Source organism: Mytilus californianus, unplaced genomic scaffold, assembly GCF_021869535.1.
Source record: "Mytilus californianus isolate M0D057914Y unplaced genomic scaffold, xbMytCali1.0.p SCAF_3, whole genome shotgun sequence".
NCBI lineage: Eukaryota > Metazoa > Mollusca > Bivalvia > Mytilida > Mytilidae > Mytilus > Mytilus californianus.
Window position 1 is genome coordinate 65,208,468 of NW_026262679.1, and position 26,216 is coordinate 65,234,683.

At 31.7% G+C, this 26,216-nt stretch overlaps 1 protein-coding gene across 2 annotated transcripts in view; it reads left to right on the forward strand.

Annotated features, from left to right (window-relative positions):
• Positions 1-11,530: 11,530 nt before the first annotated feature.
• The window catches only part of LOC127733117 (VPS10 domain-containing receptor SorCS1-like), an 89,361-nt gene continuing 74,675 nt past the window's right edge, over positions 11,531-26,216 (forward strand). Inside the window, exons 1-2 of one of the 2 annotated variants that reach the window (XM_052242412.1) lie at positions 11,531-11,846; positions 17,700-17,761. In XM_052242412.1, coding sequence (XP_052098372.1) covers positions 11,538-11,846; positions 17,700-17,761 — 371 coding nt within the window. In that variant the 5' untranslated portion in view covers positions 11,531-11,537. Of the gene's footprint in view, positions 11,847-14,389; positions 14,603-17,699; positions 17,762-26,216 lie in introns of those variants that run through there. The other variant, XM_052242413.1, reaches the window with a different exon arrangement.

The window sequence follows — 26,216 nt, forward strand, 5'->3', positions numbered from 1 at the left end:
AGACCATGACTGAGGGGTAAGGACAAAATATTCTCATTGGAAATGAGATATGCTAATGCTTATACAATACATACCAATTATCATTGACCTACCAGTAACGGATCCCCTTAAACTGACCTAATCAAAAACTAATACATGTAATCTAAGCAAAAGTTTCAATGTCAATAGACCATGACTGAGTGGGCGGGGCCTAATAATCTCCACGGAAATGAAATATGTCAATGCTTATACAACTGCATACCAAATATCATTGACCTACCACTAGTGGTTCCCCATAAACTGACCTAATCACAAACTAATACATGTAAACTAAGCAAAAGTTTCAAAGTCAATAGACCATGACTGAGGGGCGGGGCCAAATAATCTTCATGGAAATGAGATATGCCAATGCTTATACAACTGCATACAAAATATCATTGACCTACCACTAAACACTAGTGGTTCCCCATAAACTGACCTAATCACAAACTAATACATGTAAACTAAGCAAAGTTTCGGTCAATAGACCATGACTGAGGGAGTGGGGCAAAAAAATCTCCATGGTAATGAGATGTGCCAATGCTAATACAACTGCATACCAAATATCATTGACCTACCACTAGTGGTTCACCATAAACTAGACCTAATCACGAACTAATACATTGTTGTCGCCGCCGCCTTTAAATGCTACATCTTAATGTAAACATTTATAAAATTGTCAATTATGTCCCAACAAATTTGTCAATTAACACGGAAAAAGACGTAGAAATATCTGAATATTTGTACTTAAGCAAGCGTAAATTCATTTGTTTCTCGAACAATGCTATACTGAGCAGAACCATTTACGACACTATAGAGACAAAAGGTCAACAATTTTCATCATCTCTACCTATGTTTAAAGAAAGGAAGACAACATTTAAACGTAAGGGAAAATGCAAAAATTATGTCATCTTGTGTTTTTGAAATCAACCGTCCTTGCACGGGATTCGAACCGTTACCCCCTTTCATTGCATTGCTATCTGCATTGTGAGCGAGAGCCTTTTTTTTCTCTTATAAAATTTTATTCACATATTTACAAATAAAAGTGATTCAGCAAATCTCTGAGATCACTGTAATAAAAACAATATTTGTTAGTTTTATCCCTCAAATTGTTAGTAATTGTTTTTGAATTCCATCTAGATACATATTTTGACCAAACAAATAATAATTAATTCATTAAATTATAATAAGAGTTACAATAGAAAAAACACAAATGACTGTCTTTTCATCATATTGTCATTTTACCGTCTAAGGCGAGGTAACTCGTTCTTTATTTTTAGAACAATGAAAGTCCACAGTAAAAAAAGAAAAAAGATTTAATATTTCACCAAATAACATAGTCAGTCCTTCTTATATAAGAAGTTGAAAACTTTTTTGGTCATATCGCATAAGTGGGTTTTTATTAACATAATATTTTTCGAAAAGAGGCAATCTGTTGTTCGTGATGTAATATGTAAATGCATACAGTACATACTTTTTCATGGTAAAAATAAATAACCTTTTTATATCAATGTCTTTGTCATCAAATACTTTTATTTGACGAGATTTATATATAGATATCCTTGCTAAACTGAGCAAAATATGTATTTATTTCTTTATCCCCACTGCTGCCGGAGAGACCATCATCAAATGGCAATTTAAGATATTTAAACTAAACATGGTAAATGATTGAAATATATGAAATAATTCAGTAAAATTTGAATAAAACAAGGGGGGTCAGCACATGAAGATGCGTATAGCTTACAGCTTAAGGGTATTAGGAATAGTAACTGGGTTTTATAGATCACAAGTCTGCTACCAATAATTATGCACACATGAGGCTCGGAATTTGAATTTAAAATATGTACTTAATTTGCCTTTTTCATGTAAATAAGAAGACCTTATTTCCTTCCACATCTCTAAGAAGCTGTTTTTAGACAGATTTTAAGTGATTTCTTAAATTTATGTTTACTCCAGTTTTTACAAGTGGTCAGATCAATGTTTAATTTTTCACTATAAAAAGAGTAGGTTTGTGAACCAAGAGTTTCGATCTTTATTTATGCTATGCAAATGAATATATTCCTTGTATGCATTGTTAAGCAAGTTTGATGGTGAATTTTCTAGTCTGTGCCAATACATGAAAATTTGTTGCGTGAACCTTGAGGGGTTCACGCATATAAATTAGTTAGAAATATAGTCTATGGAGGAATATTCGGAAGCTATATTATTGTTCGGAACACCTATTCGTCTTATCTGTATTAGCTTCCTGCAATTAACAGCACCTCCATACGGGGTATCTAAGATATTTAAAATATGACAATACAGAATTTTCACAGATCGCTAATTCACTTATCTGATATATGATCCTTTTCAAACATGTATATTTATTGTAAAGCTACATTTTATGCATTGCAAGGGTTTTTACTGACTTGAGCAAAGTTGACAGATGTACCCTTTGATAAACAAGTGAAAGATAAATGGTCAAGATTTAATTATAACGACCTATGCATATGGTATCAAACATCTGTGTCTAGATATTCACAGAGAGATATTTTAAAATAGTGCTGTGGCTTCTACATAATGAGTTATAGTGGGCTTTGGGATTTGATTTGTAACAATAAAATCATTATGCATACTTGTCATTTTGACAAATCAGATAAACAAAATCTGTTTCAAATGAAAATTAAACAAGTAAAATATTAAAATACATTTTTTACAACTTTTACTGTTTCATTTTTACAGTATTCTCTATCAATTAAGTTATCTTGTAAGCTAATTAAATGTTTATTTAATTCATTGATGTCACTATTATTTCTTATATTATTCACACACTGTAAATTAATACTCTTAAATTTATGTGTGTTTTGGATGTGCACTAGTGATAGGTAAATATTGATACGTTTCTGTGTTTTTAATATACGTGACTTAACATCAAGAATTCCATTATTATGGAATCGATCACCTTTGTACACTTCCGGGTATCTAAATAGAGGGTTGTAAAAGGAGGGGGGGGGTCTGAACACGGAAACACGTGAAATAACAAATCGTAAAAACGTTGCACGAAAAAAAAAACACTCTGGAATAACGACGCCAAGGAATAAAATCGTAAATATTTAGGAAAAAAGTACCAAAAGTTATTACTCAGCCGTTCTTGGAGATCATGCAGTCATTATAAATTGACATGGCGACCCTGCATGTGGTCACTTTTTAGCGTCCTCTAGTTGCATACGATTTATCATAGTAATACAATAGGCTATTAATAAATATCTTGGGACCAGTTAATTAGTTTACAATTTAAAACAATATCTGGGCTGACTTTGAGTTAGTCCCGGTTTACTTTTTAATCAAATGCGGGACAAGCACGAGAAAATAAGAGTACCGACACGAAACACGGAAAATAATTAAGGGAAAACACGAAGCACGCACGTCGAACCAAACACGAGAAAACGAGAAATAAAACGTCGAAACACGAAATCACGTGAAATAAAAAGGCCGAAAACGTTGTACGAAAATAACCCTTTACCACCCTCTGAATAGGTCATACTAGATGTCGACACCTCATATTAGAACTAAAGTAGATGGTCAATTTCGTTTGCTATGTTAAAGAAATCTTCAACTTGCTCTAATTTGCCTGTGAAGACCATAAAACCGTCATCCCTATTGACAGTGTAATTTGATGTTTTCTCTCCATTGGAACTTATCTAAGATTTCAATGTATAGGACAGACAGATGCAGATCTGTGCATGTTGGTGAAAATATACCACCCATGGGCGCTCCTATAATGTGTTTGTATAACAGTCCATTAAACTCAAATTCATTGTTTCTAAGAATTAATTTAACAAATGCAGTTAAATCAATTTTGTTGAGAATCTTTAAACTATATTCTCCTGTGTGTCAATTAATTCTAATGCATTGATAACAGTTTCTTCTAAATTATCAATGATCATATGTGTGTACCTTGACGTACATCATAGGCAATAAGAATGCATTCTTTTTTGACCGCGTGTGACTCTATTTTAGTAATGGAATTTTTTTTTATCTAGAATGTAAAAGTTGTGCCTCTTCAATAATGGTTTTATAAGTAGATCAAGTAAGTATCTCTCACGGGAGAGTTGCATTTATTGATGATTGGTCGGTAACGAACATTAATGTGTCCTGCTAGCTGACCAGTTCGCAATGCCTCATTACTTATTTCTAGATTAATTTTATGAATTTTTGGAAGAAGGTACATGTGTCCCCCATGTTTTGAATCATTATTATTCTTTAAGAAATTATACGTCTGGGAATCTATTTTTTTTCCTCATTGCTTTATATTTAACACTTCTCTCAACATGCCAAAATTGTAATGATTTACAATAAAAAGAAAATATTATCTTCCACACACATGACCATGCAAACACTGATATATAATTTCTTATTCAGTTGAATTAATAATTAGAATAAAAAAGTTCTAAGGTTCACGTATTGTCTTCTTTTTTTTAAAGCAACTTGTTTTAACATATCTATGTAAAGAGGCTGTCTTCCAAGTTCTGTTACAACGCCTATGTTAGTACATAATTAAGAGACCCCAAGTATGTATTTGCAAAACTTGAAGTGGAGTTTTTCAGTCTCCCAGTCTTTGAATATATCAAAAAGAGTTAATGATTTTCGCTTTGGAGTAATATTAATAATTCCCCAATTCTCACAACATTAGAATAATAGGTTTTATACAATGATCAAATAAATGTAGGGATATGTTTATGCTTGGGCTTGAGGATTTCAAGTCTCTGTACAACTTAAAACAGGCTTTTAAGTTTTTTTGAAATAGTTGTTTTTTAGCCTCATTAAAGGAGTAATGATTTTGGCCTCAAAATTCAGGTTCATCTGATGAAAGATTTTGGACACTTTTTAAACACTTAAGTGTCTACTTCAGTCGATTCAATTAGTTTATGTGAAAGATTTGAACTGATTTAGTCATTAAAGACGCTCAAATTCAAGCTTTAATATGAAAATCTATCAAATATGTCATAGTATGTCACTTTTCAGATGGTTTTTGTCAAAAATGAAAGTGGCCGCATCCTTGTTCATTCTCAACCTTTATATATGTTATGTATTATCATTTAATACAACTTAAATTTAATTATCAAGAATGAACACAAATCCATTTCAGACGGAAACCGTCTAAAAATTAACCAAAATGCTAAAATTTCGAAGATTTCAGTAATTTAGCATGACTAAATGATGCTAGTACCCGATACATGTGCATTGTGTTGTCAAAAACAGCCCATATTTATGTAACATAAGTATTCTTCTTTCCAATAAATAGCTAAAAATTTACAGTTTAAAAATTTTGTAAAACTGCCATATTTTGGGGCCAAAAAGGGGTGTTAATGGGCCTACTCCTTTCCCAGTATTCTCAATAATAGTGAATTTTGGTCTATCAGACCCAAATATTTATATTGCTTTACGCATTCTATGTCTTCTTTCCCTATATGAAAATTATCTAGTAACAATCTACCGTTATTATTAAAAATAATTATTTTTGTTTTATTGGAGTTTACTTCCAGACACTATTCATTACAATAGGCATGTAAATTATCAAGTTTGTTTTGAAGCTCTACCTTAGTTTCTGAAAAAATAACCAAATCATCTGCATAAAGCAGGCATGGTATCTTCTTGTTATTTAGACAAACTGAATCTGATTTTTCTTGTAAAATTGTGGGGAGTTCATTAATGAAAAGCTTGAATAAATTTGGACTCAAGATATCGCCTTGTCTTACTCCAACCTCTGCTGTAAAAAACTCTGTCATTTTGTTGTCCACTTTTACACATAACCTATCATTTGAATACATAGATTTCAATATTCTATAAAAATAATTATTAATATTAAAAAGTTGCAATTATACATAATGCCCATGTGTTTAACTTTATCGAATGCTTTTCGAAAGTCTACAAAACATTTAAACATTTTTTTGTTACCAGTTTTCAAATATTTTTCAATTAAACATCTTAATACAAAGATATGGTCTGAAGTACGGGCCTTCTTTGAAAATCCTATTTGAGTTTCATGAATTATATTATTATCAGTTAAGAAATTATCAAATCTGTTGTTTAATATCAAATTAAATAGTTTACCAAGGCTATTATTTATATTAATTTCCCTGTAATTTTCGGATTTTTTTCTATCTTCTTCTTTAAATATTGGACATACAAAACTTTGTGACCATTCATTGGGATGTATACCAGAGGTAAAAACTGCATTAAAAAGTTTAAGTAAAATTGTATTAATATATGATCGAAATGCCTTTAGCATTTCGTTGCTAATATTATCTAGTCCGTGACTTTTACCGGATTTTAGTTGGTTAAATGCCTAATTTAATTCTGCTTCTGAAATTTTACTATCTAGAAGTGTGAAGCTGGATAATTTGTTTTCAAGTATTTTTAGTTTTATCATTCAGGGATTGTAAATACTTTGACTAATATAATACATAACATTAGTGAGAATAGTGGTTACAGTGACAATGATACATAAGAGTTTTCCTCTGATAACGAAATTTTTCATTTGCGCAAACAAACTCTAAGTTTATTTATTTACATGTTAAATTTCATTCGGTACAAGTTGCAGCACTTCTTATTTTATTCTTAAAGTTCAATCAGTATTATGTCCACAAGTTTATACAATTCTATTCCACAAACGTGTAAATCGATGATTGATGTAAATAATGGTGACAATATAAAGTTGTCTAATGACCAAATGTGCAGAAAAAAGGGTACTGTTACAGTGAAAGTGTACTTTAGGGGTGACAAACATTGTTTACAAGACGTGTATATACCGGAGCAACGTCCCATCCATTTATTTTGAGGACATCGTATTTGAAAGACAACAAAATTACTTGGAAAGTCTGAAGTTGTTCAAAGGCATGCAAATATAAGGTGTAGGAAACGCATTACTGTCGGTCCACAAAGAGAAATTATAATATGGGGTACACTACCAAGAAATATTCACTTTGGTTATCAAGGAATGTGTGAAAGTAGTACTCAGATATTATCAAAGGGTTTAAGTTTTAGTGAAGCCGTGTTACTGTATATCACAGGACAGAACCGTACGGGTTAAGATTAAAATCCAGGCAGTAATTCTGTTGTTATTCCGAAAAGTAAAATCATTGCCAAATTTAGTCAATTGACCGATGAGTTCCGTGTCCGACATGTTAATTGCACAGACAATGTTCCTGTTGTACAAATATTAAGGCTTCTTATACAAGGTATTATTTGTGAACTCAACGCAACCTAATTTTTGTGTAGATTTTCGTTATTTAAACACTCAAACAGAGCCTCTTAAATTATTTAGTCCAGATAAACAAGAGTTAACAGAATCGTGTACGGAACGAATTCCAAATTATATAGCGTCAATAGAGAGGATGATTTTGCAGAACGGGCTTGCCTAGTTTTACAATTGTTTGTTGAACTGGGCATGCATTGCTTTACAATTTCATACGATCTGTACACATTTGCACAATTCCCCCTGGAAATTGTACAAGTGAGCAGTTAATATATACATGTAAAGTAATGCAGCCCAGATCATCAAACAATTGTAAAACTGTGCATGCTTTGATATTTATCTAACATTGTCTAATGTACAGTTTTACTATTGTTTGTTGAATTGGGCATGTGCATTGTTTTACAATTTTCATATACGATCTGTTTACCATGCACAATTCCCCTGGAAATTGCACAATATATAAATTTAAATGAATGAAGCCTATCAGTTTTACAATCAGTTTTACAAATAATTGTAAAACTGTGCACTTGAATCATTAAATCATGGCAGAATTATGAAAATAATTGTATAACTGTGGAGTTGAATTAAATCATTGCATAATCATACAAAAAAAAATTGCAAAACTGTGCACTTGAACTTAAATCATTAAAATTTGGTATGAGAGACACCACACAAAATACATGCAAAGACAGTCTCGGAATCTGTGGCAGATTCCTTACGCCACCAGAAGTTCTTAATTCATTGAACAAAAAACGAGTAATTTTTCCCGTAGTGGTCGTTTAGATGCTCACCAAGGTTTATACTTTATTTTAGAAGGGTATAACCGTAACATTAAAAAGTATATACCTGGTGTCGCTAATAGCACACAGTTACGAAGAATTATATACTTTTGTAAAATTGCCACAAAACATTAATGGTTTACTTGGTATATCCGAACATATCAGGAAACTGAAACAAATACTAAATTAATTTAAATATGAAAAGGGTCTGTTTCGGTCTGAACTTCGAAAATGTAAATAATTATCCAGTCAGATATATTAATTTGAATTAGATGAGTCGCAACAATTTTTCCAAAAAAATACAAAATTTCACGACCATGTCGAACTTTATTATGTAGAAAATCTTAGCTGATTTATCAAGAACGGCAAATATCCTAACTTAGTCCGTTAAAAGTTTCTAAAATCACTATCTCTATGATTTTGAGGCTTGCTTTTCAAGTTAACGAGATTATTAAAAAGATCAGGCGCCTCCCGGTTTTGAAAATATAACTGATGTAAACATAAATATTATGTCTCATTCTTGTTTTTTTATCTTTTTTTTATTTATATATATCCAAAAATATTGCTTATTATTCAAACAAACAAATATATTGGAGGGAACGTTAGTATGCCAATGTATGTGTATCCATAAATGTGTAAGATGTTAACTAATTTGATTAAATGTGTTTATGTTTCAGGGCGATACAAAAATGTTTAGCAGTCCTTAATCATTAAGGAAAAACGTGAATAAACTTATTAATTTCATTTTAATATAAGAGACAAAAAGAAATACGACACTGAGATTAAAAAAAAATATTGTTCTAGTGTGTTCTAAAGAAAAGAAAAAAACTCCATTATGATTAAAAAACTAAAACATAGACAGGACGTGGCAGGGTATGTAAAAATAGCAAAAATGATCGGCAAGACAAGATCTACAAATAAGTGAACATGGCCTAAATCGTCAGACGACTCCTTTTTAGAGTTCTTGCTCTTGAATGACGATTTTTACCATGTCTTTTTTGCGTTTGTGCCTACTATCTACATCTAGAAAACTATATATTATACATAGACACTTTATACAGCGAAAATGATCAGCAAGACAAGATCTACAAATGCGACAGGCTTCGCCGAAATCGTAAGTGGAATCTTTATAAATGACGATTTTTAAAACCCTTGTTTTGTGTTATGGGCAAAAACTAGAGAAGATATAGAGAAACTGTGCGTAGAAAAATGATCAGCAAGACAAGATTAACAAAAAAAGAGATCTTTGACATAATTTTATTTCAGTCTACAATGATGGAGGGTGTCCATTGTTGAAGGTGCACATAGACCTAAGTGATCTACACAGACTCTTTAGATCCTCTAGTTTTAATCTCCTATTGTGCGCCGAATATGTAGTGGCACAACTTACTCATGGTACTGGATACTTCAAACCGCTTTGAAAAGTAAATGCAAAGATAGCACGCAGACAAGATATAATTGCAAAATGCATAATATTTTTTAAACTTATATTGAGTGTTAGATGTTAACTAATATTGCTCAATCAGAATGAACTGCATGAAAACCTCCGGTACTCGAAAACGTAATCAATCCAGAAACATTTGGTCGAATTTGACTTAAAAATTTTTTAAGAGAAGTTGAAAATGTGACTTTCAATAGAGCTTCAGTTGGATCTATATATGCCATCATTGTCGTCATGTTTGTCCATCGATTAGTAAATTAATAAGTAAATAATGAATTTGTTTATTAGGAAACAAAGTAAGCACAAACCATGTCTTTCCTTTAGTCCATCTGAAAAATTATAAAAACTAAATACAATATATACAAATCTTACAATAAAATATAAAAAAACCACATTATATTTACTGGTATGTATTATTAGAAATATAGGTATCACTGGAATATAATATATTGACTGTATACTATTCCCAGGTAACCCTTAATGGTAAATTTGCCATTGAGGCCTCCCGCATATTTCAAAAGAGGTAGGAGGGTCAAAATAATGGTGTTACTCCCCCTCCGTATACTTTTGGCAAAAAGATGAAGATGAACGAGATTACTGACTTACTTTACGATAAATACCACACGTGGAGCAGGATCTACCTGCCCTTCCGGAGCACCTGAGGTCAACACCCCCCTTTTTTGGTGGGGTTCGTGTAGTTCAGTCTTATTTTCTTTTGGTCGTCACAAGTATTCGTTGTTGCCATATGGCGTTGTTAGTTTGTCATCATTGACTTTAAATATCCCGTTGGTATCTTCCACCCTCTCCAGCTCTAAATTATCAGAATATATAGATGTGTGTAGTATTCAGTTTGTTTTTGTTGTTTTTTTGTTGTGCTTGTCGCTTTCAGAAGCTTACCATCCCCCTTCAGTCTACTCCTAAGCCACTGATCAATCTTTTGAAATTTCAAAATATCTTTTGTATAGTTTCAGTGAAATTTTTGAAATCAGGTTTAGATAAATTAAAATATAGTCTGCCAACATGTATTTTTATCGAACAAACTATTGATTGAGATTCAAGGGGGGGGGGGGGGGGGGGGGGGCCTAGGATGAAATTTGAAAAAAAAGGCAGGACAGAAGGTTTGAGTAAAAAAAAACGGCAGGATGAGCAACTTGACAAAAAAAGACAGGATGACAAATTAAGTATAAAAAGTCAGGATAAACTAATCAAATAATCAAAAAAAGCCAGGACCGAATAAAGTGAAAAATAAAAAGGCAGGATCGAGATTACAACTAAAATAAAATGCAGGACACAATTTTTCATCCTAGCCCCCCCCCCCCCCCCCATAAAAATCAAATGGTAGCTCCCTTATTTAAAGTATTTCATAATTTTCTTCACGAAAATTGATAATTTCTTTTGCACTTGTGCCGTCTACGTTACATCTAAATACGGCAAACCAGTAAATTTGTTCTTGCTTGGATTAATTACATAATAATTATAGGTATTGAGAGAGAACCTTCCATACATCATTTATGGGGCATACCATGCCAAATTTGGCCTAAAATTGGTGGCCTAGTTTTAAAGAAAATTATGAAAATGTTGTATGATCCGAGAGAGTTTCAAAAAGAAAGTTTTTATGTGCTCGGGCATCATTTCGCCTTTTATAAAATCTGTATATTTTTTTTTGTCTACAAATTTTAAACAGTGGTTTTCTTCGGGTAGCTTTGAAGATCAGGATGGGGTTCTTCATTTCTGTATTCAGGGAAAGTCCCTGCTGTATTCTTCAATTTTTTAACTTCCATTTTTTACTATTCTTTATAAACTGTGTCTGTTATTCACTATTTTTTATATTTTAGCAACCCTTTATTCTCTAGTCTTTAATTTTTTGGCCTCTTTTTCTTTATTCTTTATATTTTTGTCCTTTATTCTGCACTTTTTGCCATTTGTCTCTATTCACGTGGTACCGATTTTTATGAATGAACGTGGTAATGATGCAATCTAATCACGTGTTGTAAACACGATTTGCATATATCCAATCAGACTTTAGTAGACCTTCATCGCGGAGTACTACAACATAGAAAGAATGGCCGATCAAAACACACTCGTGTATTTTACAGTACTACATGTTTTGTTAAATATTTGCTTATATACATGTCAGGGGAAAATTTTCAACAGGGAATCGCAACAAAATGAGCAGACGGTTATCGTTGACCTAACAGATTACAATCTTAATCAGGTTTTCGATAGGAAAAGAAGAGATTTATCAGACATTGGCTCAGTTCCCACAGAATCTAATGTAAAAAATAACTCGTTGTTGTCATCGAGTGTATTCAGAATTCCCGACAAATTCCACTCTCAAGCTGTTGTACACTGGTCTGGAGAAAATGGCAAGGTAAGAATTAATTTTTTTATGTGTAGTATGTGTAGGTAAAACACGTGTTTTTTATTATTTAAAAGTACTTTTCCAAACAAAACAACAAAACACACCTTGTTATGTGTTTAAGTCGAAATTATCGTTGAATGGAAAATTTCCAAATTTTATAACAAATATTTAAAGGGATTTTAAAAAGGCTGTTGGTAAATCTATTATTTATTGAATTGTTTATGGCTTATGCGGTCAGCGGTGATGCAATATTTTGATGATGCAATCGGAGAAAGTGGGCCCAAAATCAGAAATCTAAATATATTTTTATTAATAGACAATATAGGCTTAGTTTTTAAAGGAGTTTACTCCATCAAAAAAAAAATATATAGCATTCAGAAAATTAGTTTTTACAGAATAACAAACAAACTTGCCACAAAATTCTACAAACAATTTACCAAAGAAAAGAAGAAAAAAATCCAAAATTTTATTTATCATTAATACAATGTCATTTCAAAATCTATAAAACTTATCAGTAAGGCAAAAAAAATATATGTCTGTTTACGGTTACCTGACTGACCCTACTTTTGAGTGCCGACCCTAAGTCATTTTATTTCGGTTGTAAAATGAAAAATAAACTGAACTCGTGTCAAAAGCGAAGTTAGTGTTGCAAATAATATAAATCAATTGCCTTATACATCCCAATGTTCACAATCGTGAATATGACAGCTGTTTTAAGGAAATTCGCAACTCTTGTGATGAAATAAACACTTTGCCGCCATTTTTTTCCAACCAATTACCAAGAGAAATAATCCAATCATTAAAATTAAGGGTAAACTCGTCCCATGATCAACTCGGACCACGACAAGACGAAACGGCATGACTCCAAATCATGTCACAAAAAATAAAATGGAAATACCGAGCTACCTACCCTATTTTTTTAAAGTATGTAACCTTAAACAGACATATATATTTTTTTGGCCTAACAAGAAATAATTGTAACAGAATGCTGTTACGAAGTCTCCCAAACAAAGCTCCAATAATTCGTCATTCCCATTGTCGCTTGACATTGGGCAATGTTTAGTACAAATGTACATAGTATTTTATGGAAAAAAAAACAATACTGGAATAAAATTATATATCAGTTTTGTTATTATTCACGACAGTTAACAATATAAATAAAGTTTTCAAGCATCTTTCTATAAATCAAAATATAAATTTAATATATTATCAACAATACAATTTATGTGTCATGGGTGCTACATTGTACATGTATCTAGTCACGTCCATAATGAGTTTTACTATTTGTACTTGATTTGTTGCATATGTCCTTTCTGTTGGTCTTTATGTTTTCCCCAATGATTAAAGTCTGTTCCCATTCATGTACTAAATAATGCTCTGTTAAGTCATCTAAAGAAATTTAACAGATCTTGCATGGTCACAAAAATTTGATATTTATCCATGGAAATAAATTTCTTATGAATTTCAATTTTAGCATTGAAAAGAAGTATAGATCTCTCAAATAATATTCAATTCAATTCGCCAGAAAGTAAACTTCAAAATGTTGATGGTTTTCTGTACAGAAAGAAGAAGAAGAATATACATGTAATCACCAAGTTCAGGTGATAAGGTTATATTTTGGAGGGACTGAGGAAAAATAACATTTTCAAGATTTAATAATCTCAGACATGTTACAGAATTGTCAAGTCACAACTGGAGATTTGAAAATTTTAAGCTGGAGTTGGGGCCTCATAACTGGTCCGAGTACACAGTTATTTCGTAGTGCATTTCTTTTAGACAATAAATGAAAATTAAAAAAATCCCACCTGCGCTTTCTCAATAATATTTTTACAGTGTGTTGTACTACTTTTGGGACAAATTATATCAAAATTATAGAAAACTATATTCGTTGACAACGAAAATCAAAGGACGATAACTGTGTACTCGGACCTAATAGGGTAGAAAAAGTTGACCAATCTTAATGAAACTTGGTATGGCCAAAGCTTAATAAATTATAAGACTGCTTACAAAGTTTCATGGCAATAGGATATATATTATAGACAATATGACTAATTCTATATTCAACTTTGCGTGTTAAATTTAGACGTTAAAATTGAAAAATTTCAACTATCAACATTTGGGGCTTAAAAAATTAAAATATTGCAAAAAAATACTTTTGAAATGCCTTAATATATAATATATTATGTATTAAAAGCAATAGAGTACTCATTTGATTTATCAGACTTATCATAATTATTAAAAAGTCAAATTGTTATGAGCCTGTGCCTAAAAATGGAGGTTTTCCAGTGAAGGGGGGCCTTACATGAAGATGTAATATTTTCCAGAAATTTTAAATTTGTAAAGCTTTTTGGTTATAAATAATCCTTACATATGTATTTAATGTACTTTAAATGGAAAGAAAACTTACAAATAACATATCATATTAGTTTAAAAAGGTCTTAGGCCAAGTAAGACTGAAAATAATTTAGGGTCAATTTAGGCCGTAGCACATATTTACAATGTACATTTAAAAATGCATATTGAGGCTATAGGAAATAAAAATTTGTGTCTTTTCTATCATTTCTATACTCAGGTGACATGATACATTAAATCTGAGCACAAAAAGACTCTTGCATTCAACTTTTTTTGCAGACAGTATGGTCTGATACAAAGATTTTTCACTTTTTAGTGAAAAACATGCATGCAATTTTAGTCTCAACAGGCTTATATTTGAACCACTTGCTATCCTACAGAAGAAAAGAAAGATATTATGTGACATGAAACAGGTACAAAAGACATTGTTAAGTACTTTTTATACAAATTCAGTGAGGTCTTTATTATGGACTTCAACTTTTATGTTCCAAGCTCCTCACATTTAACTTGATCCAAACAGGGCGTTAGATGAGGGTCATATATACAACACATTTTGCACATATTGTATGAGATAATCTTCTTTTCTGTAGATTCAGAGTTCACAAATGAGTAATACAACTGGATTAAAGCATAGAAACACAAATATTGACACATAAAAACCTGTCAGATAGAAAGTTAGAATGCCACTTATGCATCAAAATTGAAAAAGCTATAAAATGCTTATTATGCCCCCGTCGTAGCGGAGGGGGCATTAAGTTTTACCCTTGTCCGTCTGTACGTACGTACGTACGTCCGTCCGTACGTCCCGAAATTGGTTTCCGTTCTCTAACTTCAGTTTGCCTCAACCAAATGTTATGAAACTTATACACAATGCTTATTACCACAAAACACAGATCAAGTTTGAATTTTGGTGGCGTCACTTTAACCGATCTAGAGTTATGCCCCTTTATAAAAGGAAATATTGCAAAATTTTTAGTTTCCGTTCTCTAACTTAAGTTTGCCTCAACCATATGTTATGAAACTGATACACAATGCTTATTACCACAAAACACAGATCAAGTTTGAATTTTGGTGGTGTCAATTTAACCGATCTAGAGTTATGCCCCTTTATAAAAGGAAAAATTGCAAAATTTTTATTTTCTTCTAAATATCAAGTTTATATAATATATTTTTAAAATTGGAGTTATCTTCCTTTGACCATGATTATAGTTGAATCAACTACAATCATTGCTTTATACAATGCAATGTTTAATTTTGACTTCCACTGATAAAACACAGATCAAGTTGAATTTGGGTAGTGTCACTTTAACCATTATTGAGTTATGCCCCTTTATAAATAGAAAGATTGCAAAATTTTTTAGTTTCCATTCTGTAACTGAAGTTTTCCCCAGCCAAACATTATGAAACCTATACACAATATTCATTACCACAAAACTCAGTAAGGATCAAGTACAATTTTTTTGTTTTAGTTCTCTAACTTGAGTTTGCCTCAACCAAATGTTATGAAACTTATACACAATGCTCATTACTACACAATACAGATTAAGTACGAAATTATGTGGCAACACTTTTACCATTCTAGAGTTATGTCCCTTTATAAACATAAAAATTGCTGAATTTTTTAGTTTGTCTCAAACAAATGTTGTAAAACTTATACACAACCGTTCTAGAGTTATGAGTGTTTACAAATAGAAAAATTGCTGAATTTTTAGTTTCTGTTCTCTACTTAAGTTAGCCTCAACCAAATATTATGAGACTTACACACAATGCTTATTACCACAAAACTCAGATCAAGTTCAAATTTGGGTAGCGTCACTTTTACCGTTCTTCAGTTATGTCCCTTTATAACTATATGATATGCAAGCGGGGGCATCATCTGTGTCCACATGTGGACACTATCCACATTTATTTTGACCATAAAATGCCCAAATTGGTCATTTTTGCAGAAATTCTACGAAAATAAAAGTTTAAATACTTTAGTTTTATGCTATTTGACAAATTGACACCATCAAATCATTCGGGGAAGTTGCCAAAGTACAGATTCTATATTTCCTGATTTCACCTCTTTGGTCCGTAAACAGTTATTTCGTAGTGCATTTCTTTTAGACAATAAATGAAAATTAAAAAAATCCCACCTGCACTTTCTCAATAATATTTTTACAGTGTGTTGTACTACTTTTGGGACAAATTATATCAAAATTATAGAAAACTTCATCGGCTCTAACTCAAAATATGGACAATTTTATGTTAAGGGGGTCTTCAAATCTTTTGACAGCTTCCGAAGTGCTAATTTTTAACATTTTTCAGCTGGACCAAATCACTACTTTACTTTAAAATTCATGACCCAAATTTTTTTACAGTGTCATTTCACCCCCTTCTTGCTATTTGAGTCATAAAACATGGAGAAATAAATTTGGAAGGGGTATAAAAAAAATTAGCAAGTAACACACTGTCCACACTAGGGACTATATTCGTGGACAACAAAAATCAAAGGATGATAACTGTGTACTCGGACCAACTGGAGATTTGTTATCAAAATTTTTATCAACTTTTCAGTGTTCTTTTTAAAAGCTACATAAATGTACATATTTCCAGTCTGTTCCCATTCATGTACTAAATAATGCTCTGTTAAGTCATCTTAAGAAATTTAACAAATCTTGCATAGTTTCAGAAATTGAAGATTTATCCATGACTTCATGTAAATAAATCCTATAATTTTCATATTTAGCATTGAAATGAAGTAAAGATCTCTCAAATAATATCATTTCTATTCTTATATAATTCTTCGTTTAATCAAGGATTTGTATACACGTAGTAACAAGAACCTTTTTACTATACAAATCTGTGGTTAAATTTGTATTTCATTTATATTTTTTTACAATTTACATTATTTTAAGGATTGTAACTTGAAAAACATGATAAAACTCTGGAAGGAATTGAAATTTCTATCAAGTGTTTTAAATAATCAGACCATTTATTACATAATGTCAGTTAGTCTGAGGTAAAAGACATTAATTGATATATTTATGCATATAAACTGATAAATCTGTCTCAAATCTGATCGATATATATCAAGTCAGGGGACAGTAGTACTAGTGTACTCATCAGTCTATTGATTAATTGATAGGTTTTGAATGATGTAGTTTGAGTTATTTCCCTTGTTCGCTATTTTGGAGGGATAAACGGTTGATTTTCTGCACTGATATGGCCATTTGAGAACAGTTCTATTTTTATGCCCAGCATTAGGATTTACCCTTGTTTGTATACCCCAAAATTGGTTTCCATTCTCTAACTTTAGTTTACCATAACCAATTCTTATGAAACATGCACTATGCTTACTGCCACCAAACACAGGTCAAGTTCGAATTTGGGTGGCAGCACATTCAATGTTTTCAGAGTTATGTCCCTTTATAAATAGAACAGTGTCTGAATTGAGGTAAATGAAGATTAATTCAATAAATATCATGTTTAAAAACTTTTGTATGCTGAATAACATGTATATTTTTACAGGTTGTGTTTGTTTTAACTCGCCAGACAGAGCATGGATTTGTTACAGATAGTACATTATGGAGGTAAATGCATTGTTTGACCATTATAACTAAAGACTCATCATATTGCATGGGATAGCTTATGATTTAAGGGTGATCATTGGATTCATCTTTGAGACAATAGCTCACTAAAACGTACTGTGTTTACCTTGAACCCTTCTCTCCATGTAATTTATGGAATATTTCTTGTATTCTATTAAAAATCTGAAAATATCAACCAAATGCCCTTCACATAAGTTATAGAAACCTTTAGAGTAAATCAACAAGAAAAAAGAGGTGTTTTGCAGAGAGGGAAAATCTAATTAACGAAAATTCAAGGAATACTACCTCATTTTGTTGTACCTATAAAAAAATGATTGTTCCAGTCCCATTACATTGTCAAATTTTTTTTTTTATACTGCTATACAGTCACAATGCATTGACCAGATAAGCATTTGTGATATGCAGTCACTGACAGTAAAAATTCAAATTCTTTATGATAAAGCTTTGTTTATGATAATGTGTTTCTGTAGAGTTTTATTCAATTATGACTTTGTGAAAAGATGCAGGTTCGTGACATTTTTACATCAAGCACTTCAAATTCAAAATGATTGGTTCCTACATTCCTCACATTCTACCTGTTTCTAAGCCTTGTACAAACAAATTTTACATTTTGAGACAATGTATAAATACAAATAACATTTAATTATATTCCATGTATCTTATCAATAAAAACAGTAAATTCCAGCACTTTAATAAAGAAAAAATCAACACTACCTGTACTATACTGAAAGTCAGATATTTGGGAGCATATGGGATATATGTGAAATTTAGAAATAAATTTTAGTTCCAATTATGCATTTAATCTTGGAAAATAAATGTTTACTGTTCAACAATCACTAAAAAAACTTGAGCATCATTTTAAACAACTGTAGACATTTCATGAGAATCATAGCTAGAAACAATGCAAATGCTGTATTCAATTGTTCAATGACACAAAACAAAAACATGCTGTGTTATATGTAAAGAGAAAGTAATGCCAATGATATTACTTTCTTTTACCTTAATTTTAGGAAATAATGTGACTTATAAGTCGTCGTCGTGCAAAGACACATTGGTTTTCGCACTATAACTTTAGTTTAAGTGAATGGATCTCTATGAAATTTAACCATAAGGTTAATTACCACAAAAGGAAGGTTGGGATTGATTTTGGGGGTTATGGTACCAACAGTTAAGGAATTAGGGGCCAAAAATAAGCATTTTCTAGTTTCCTGACAATAACTTGTGGAACGGTGTATGGATCTCTCTGAAATTATACCACAAGTTTCCATAACACAAAGGGATGGTTAGGGTTTGCTTTGGGGGGTTATGGCTCAAACCGTTTAGGAATTAGAGGCAAAAAAGGGGGAAAAACAAGGTTGTCCTGGTTAATGGATAAATATTTTAGTACAAAACATAATTTAAAGCAGTGTAAGGGAGATAAATCAAATACATCATTTGAATTACCTCCATTACACTGCTTTTAAATTATGTATAAAGTAATGGTTAATGAACAATTAAGACAATTTAAAACAGTGTAAGGGAGGTAATCCAAATACAACGTTTTGATTTCTTCCCTTACACTGCTTTTAAATTATGTTTAAAGAAATGCATATTTATAAAGGAAGACCAGTAAAAATATCTGCAAATGTTGCATCTTTCTTTTTTTTACAAAAAAATCCATATGAAAGATTTGACACCATATTTTAAATTCTATTTTAAAATAGATTAAGTTAGCACTATGGTAAATTTAAATGGGTAATTATGGTTGCAAATTCCATTGGAAATTTGAATTGAGATTATGACCATATCTTGAGGGAAAGAATTTTTTTGGGGAAAAAGGGAGGGGGGGGTAAAAAGAAATTGTGGGGGTCAATTTTTTCTCATTTCAGATTTCAGAAATTAAAAAGAATTATTCTTCAAATATTATTTTTTTTTCAAATTTCAAATATTGAAAAATTTCAAGAAGTAATCTTTAATTGCACAGTATGGCGCATTAGATTTGTAAAATCTTTGACCACATTTATTTATTTGTTATGCTGAATCTGACCGTGTATTTAGATTTTTAATTTTGGGTCCAGTTTTCAAATTGGTCTACATAAAGGTCTAAAGGGTCCAAAATTAAACTTAGTTTGATTATAACAAAAATTGAATATATGAGGTTCTTTGATATGCTGAATCTAAACATGTATTTAGATTTTTGATTTTGGGCCCAGTTTTCAAGTTGGTTCAAATTGGGGTCCAAAATTGAACTTTGTTTGATTTCAACAAAAATTGAATATATGGGGTTCTTTGATATGCTGAATCTAACCATGTATTTAGATTTTTTATTTGTGGGCCCCGCTATCAAATTGGTCCACATTGAGGTCAAAAGGGTCCTTATCAAATGAAATATAGGGGAAGTCCAGGAGGGTCACCCCCACCCCCCTTTTTTAAAAAAAACTGGGAAACGGTCAAGATCCCCACCCCGAAACCATATATTTTCTTGTATGGGACAATAAAACAAATCAAATGAAATAAAAGGCGAGTCCCCTGGGGTCACCCCACCCCCTCCTGTTTGAGAACTTGTAAATGGTCGAGATCCCCACCCCTAATCCATATATATTCTTGTATGGGACGATAAAACAAATCAAATGAAATATAGAGAAAGTCCATGGGGGTAACCCCCACCCCCTTCTTTTTGATAACTTGTAAACGGTTAAGATCCCCACCCCTAAACCATATATATTCCTGAATGGGACAATTAAACAAATCTAATGAAATTTAGGGAAAGCCCCCTGGGGTAACCCCCACCTTTTTTTTTTGATAACTTGTAAACGGTCAAGATCCCCACCCCTAAACCATATATATTCTTGAATGGGACAATTAAACAAATCAAATGAAATTTAGGGAAAGCCCCCTGGGGTAACCCCCATCCCCCTTCTTTTTGAAAACTTGTAAATGGTCAAGATCCCCACCCCGAAACCATATATATTCTTGTATGGGACAATAAAACAAATCAAATGAAATATAAGGCGAGTTCCCTTGGGTCACCCCCACCCTCCTCCTGTTTAAGAACTTGTAAACAGTCGAGCTTTTCATTATTAATAAGATAATACCACATTGAGGTCCAAAGGGTCCTAAACTAAACTTTTGTTTAATTTCATCAAAAATTGAATTCTTTGGTTCTTTGATATACTGATTCTAACAATGTTTGAGTGTTAAATCATATCTAATTTTAGAGAACTTAGTCATCACTGGTTGTTGTTGCGTAAACCCCTGAGGGTTAATGCAGTATATATTGGACCATGTCCGTAGTCTTTCGGAACACCGGATGTTATTCGGAATACATCTGTTTCTTTCTATGGCCACCTTTCATATACATGCGCAATAGCTTATAATTTGACCTGTTGAATCATTAGCATCTTAAAGTTGCTATAGAGATATGTTACATATGATCATAGGCGCATCCAGGGGTGGCCCTGGGGGGCCGGGCCCCCCTTTTGTGGGAAAAATTTGGTTGATTATATAGGGAATCACTGAAGCATGACTGGCGCAATTACAAGCTGCTAATATTTACCTTACATATACGCGTAGTTATTCTAATTAGAGTCAAACGTTGAAACCAGCTGTGTTTACTGATATGAGATAAGATTTCACGTAAACAATGCGATTAATATTCAAAACGCGATTTGTTAAGACTAAAATCTATAAAAGAAGTATTACTAGCATTTCACTTAAGATTCCGAGTCTAGGGAAAATGTACATAATGTACGAAGCAGGCTATTTCATAATTTTCATACCTCAACGTCCTTGTGGGACTAACTAAAGGACAATACTGAAATTAAAATGAAGTCTTTCTTGCACTATATTGAAATTTTACGTCTAGGATAGACCAAGGACGTTTATAATCTAAATTGATATACGTCCTTGAATAATTTTTATTTTCTTTAAAATTGCAATTTTCTTTGTTTAAATATTGCAACGTTATTTCCTTGTCAATGTCTATTAATTAATAGACACAGAGTGATGACAGATGCAGGCAGAGATAAGAAAAATTAATTTCTATTTATAGTTATCTTGGTCAGGGAACAGATTATCCAACTATATGTTCGGCCTGTAGTAATTAATGCTTTTCAAAATGTTCGTCAAAATAAAAATAAATAATTATTATTTCATAAAGACGATCAGATGATGAATTTTCGGTTTTAATATATTAAGTACGAAAATGTAAAATAGTGTAAGAAGATTTTGAGCCATCTCACTGATCAGTAGGCTACACAGTGCCCCCAAATGACCAGTATAAAACTATCCAGCAAGAGAGAAAAAGGATAGCCGGGTCAATGTAAGAAACCTATTAGGCAACTTCAGTTCAATTTCAATATCTCGATTATTCTAATGGATTTGTCAAATGTCAGGGAATATCTTTTTAAATGTGGTAGGAAGACAACTCTCCATCAAAACACAGTGTAGTCAAAATTAGCAGTTAAAGGTTATAATTCAGCCTTCAACACAAAAGCTTGGCTCACATTGGACAGCATCCTACTGAGGACCCCAAAACACTGTTATAAAACAATTTAAACAGGAAAAAAACAAACAGATCTAATTTAACTTCAAACCAGAAACAAAAAGCAAATATGAACTGCACCAAAAAAAGACAACACTAAACAGCATGCTTCGGACTTGGGACATGTGCTTATGAATACACCTGATTTAAAAGAATTAACATACATACCATAAGACAGTAGTGTAATTTTACCATGTAAAAGACACCCTTTAATATTTAACGAAAAAATCGTGTTCAGATAAAAACAAATCGTAAGGGTTCCGTGGAACCCAGTGTCTCGCCTACTTTTGCTGTAAATCGCAGGCTCAACAAAAATGAGGAAAAAAATCAATAAAAATATTCCTCTCAATACAATTTTTTTTTATTTTAAGAAGCTTCTGTCCAAGTTTGGGAAAAATCCAGGATAGTTTATTAATCTAAAAAATTTAACTTCAGACTGTATGTATTGTTAACTGGAAGAAAAACTAAGTCCATTTATAAGTAAAATACAGATACTGGCTGACCAAATTGTTTTACTTGCAAGAAATGATTGACAGGTATGAATAGACGTAGAGGCTCCGACGGGGAACGTGGTATCGAAAGGAAAATAATAGTTTATTCACAATGCCTATATTCAATTTGTTTATATACTTTATAAATATGATATGTTGGCCTTATACTTAGAATTGTGTTTCTATTAATAACTTTAAGGAACAGGACGTTAAAAGGGGGAAATATTGTAACCATCAACGAAAACCCGTATAATTTACGGGATTGATGTCTCAACATTTTGATTAAAACTTCGATTGAAAACAGTCCTGGTTGTTATAATTTTGAATAAAATGAAACATTTACGGTTTACAAATACAAATACGAATAGTTTATTGGCACAAACACAATTATTATAATTGGCAACACATTTTTACAGTACATTGTTAAAAATCGTCTTTTTTTCATTTTCAAGTTAAAAAAAAGTTGATCCCATATTCATGATATTAAATTTTTATTTTTATTGTAATTTTTTCTTTTTGAATATAAAACAATATTTTACATTAATTATCTATCCTCCATAAATACTAAAATATCTGTACAGGTAAAATTTAATTCTAATCAAGCTGGTACAGATTGATTTACGACATTCCACTGGATATTGTACAGATTGATATCACAGCAGGTGTTAATTACACTCAGACAACTGTCCGGCCAGTCCGACATCTAGACGGATTAAGACATCCATAATAATAAGTCTCTACCCTACTGGTAGAGACTTATTATTATGTTGTTAAAATTTTGTACCTGTTAACAAAAAATTTCCTTCTAGATACTAGCTTTTAATCATAAACAAGCTTCTGTCCAAGTTTGGTACAAATCCAGGATAGTATAAGAAAGTTATTAAAATTTAAAAAAAACTTTAACCTCGGAGTGAATGTATTGTATCCCAGCAGAAAACTAAGTCCATTTATAAGGAAAAAATTTACTTCTGGATACTATCTTATGATCATAAACAAGCTTCTGTCCAAGTTTGGTACAAATCCAGAATAGTTTAAGAAAGTTATTAAAATTTCAAAAACTTTAACCACAGAGTGAATATGTGTGGACGCCACCGCCGACGACACCGACGGAATGTAGAATCGCTTTAATTGTCTCGCTTTTTTCGACTAAAGTCGAAGGCTCGACAAAAAGGAACACCTTACAACAGTTCATAAATGTGACCTTTAAACAAACTCATATTTAGGTGATGGGTATACCATCAGTGGTAATTTCAGGTTTGACCATGTTAGTTTTTTGGTTGTTTTCAATTTTGTTTGTTTGTTTATAAGTACAAGGTGTAAGCTGTTTTGTCTGGGCTATAAATATCTTTTTTATTGAATTGGTTTTGGTCATCAAGGTGAAGAGGATACAGTGCGATTCAAATTGTATATATTTACAATTAAACTTGCAGGCCTTTTTTCATGACCCACAATTTAAAATATAAGAAAACATCAAAATAAAAAGGGACATCCGGAAAATATCTTCAAAGTGAGTTAAAGGTTTTAAAAGTGTTTTTTTTAACAAAAGAGGTTTGTCATCTAAAACTTTTAAGAGCATACACAAAGCACAGAACTTAAAATTGCCAATGCTTGCTACCCTAAGCATAAAAAAAACCTTGCAGAGCACGGGTGTAAGGATCTTAATAATGATCAATATCAAGCCATTGTTCAAATAACCATGAACATATCTCAAATTCCAATAAAAACGGCTATTTTATAGGTTCACGTATTGCATTTCTTAAACACATATAATCATTAATTGATTAAATTTCTTCACATTTGCATTTGAACTTTAGCCTAAAAACTAACTCTAATTTAAAAACAAAAACCAGCATCTTAGAATGGAACATCAAGTGGGTGACTTAACATGATGTCTTTCGGGAGAGAGGAGAGAAAAAAATATTCCTTTAACAAGAATATTTCACCACACATTGAACAGTATTTACTTTAAGTAAACAGTCACTGCATGTCAGTTTCTAATTCTTATATAACAAAAATGATATAAAACAATAAATCTTTTTTTTTTAACAATTATCTTATATCTAATGCCCAGCAAGCATTGCTGTTTACGATTGCATTTCATTTTTTAAAGAAAGCAACTTGTTATTATATTATTGATTATAATTTGAAAAATTGCATCATATCTTATTTTAGAGAACTATTTATCCAGTTTGAGTTATTTCCATTTGCACAGAAAATATTATGGATAAAATTAACCCGTATTTCATTTCAACATAAATTAAATATATATATAGGGATCTTTCAAATGGTGAATCTAAACTCTATTTAAATATTAGATTTTTAGGCCCAGTTTTCAAGTTGGTCCAAATCTGGGTCCAAAATTAAACTTTGTTTGATTCTACAAAAATTGAATTTATTGGGTTCTTTGAAATGCTGAATCTAACCATGTATTGAGAGATTTTGGATTGTGGGCTCCTTTATCAAATTGGTCCACATTGAGGTCCAAAGGGTCCTAGATTAAACTTTTGTCTGATTTCATCAAAAATTGAATTATTGGGGTTCTTTGATATGCTGATTCTAATATGTACTTAGATTTTGGATATTGGACCATAATAGGTATTTAAATGTCCAATTTCAAATATATCAGTTCTTTGACTACATTCATTTTGTGTCACAAACCTATGATGTGTCAAATATTCAATCACAATCCAAATTCAGAGCTGTTTTAAGTTTAAATGTAGTGTCCATACTTGCTCAACTGTTCAGGGTTCGACCTCTGCAGGAAAATCCGGTTTGCTGTCTCTCTGACAGCCTCTTGTTGTAATTAAAGTTATTAGTCAATTTATTTTCTCTTTGAAAAATATGGATATGATCAAACTAGACTTTTAATTTAGAATCTCAAAGTTTGATAAAATCTTGTTCAGGGGATCTTACATGTTTCAGGTCAGAATTTCTTGTCATGTTTTGAATGAAATCCTATAATTGTATTAAATATTTTTGGTTTTATAAGAATATTGATATTTCTTAGTTTCATCATTTTCTTATACATCAGACTGACATCTGTGCAATTGTTAAGTATTGTGTACATTTTATGGTCATGACCATAGCAGGTGTTACTATACAGAAATATTTGTTTATAATCACATGCATAGTATATTACATATATACTAAATAACCTTTATCTGCCCTTAGTGAAAATAGATACACATATTTATGCAGATTTTGTCATTCTTCAATGACGAATACATGTACTAAACTTTCAGTGAACCTCATTATAACATTGATATTATAGTTTTAACCGGCAACTTTAGAAAAAAAACCCATGAATATTAAAGATATTATTACAAGAAAAATACCTGCACCTCAGTTGGACTACTACAATACACAGGTGGGGTTTTGCCGCTCAATTCTTAAGTGTATGAGTAGGTTACCTCTTGATTAACAT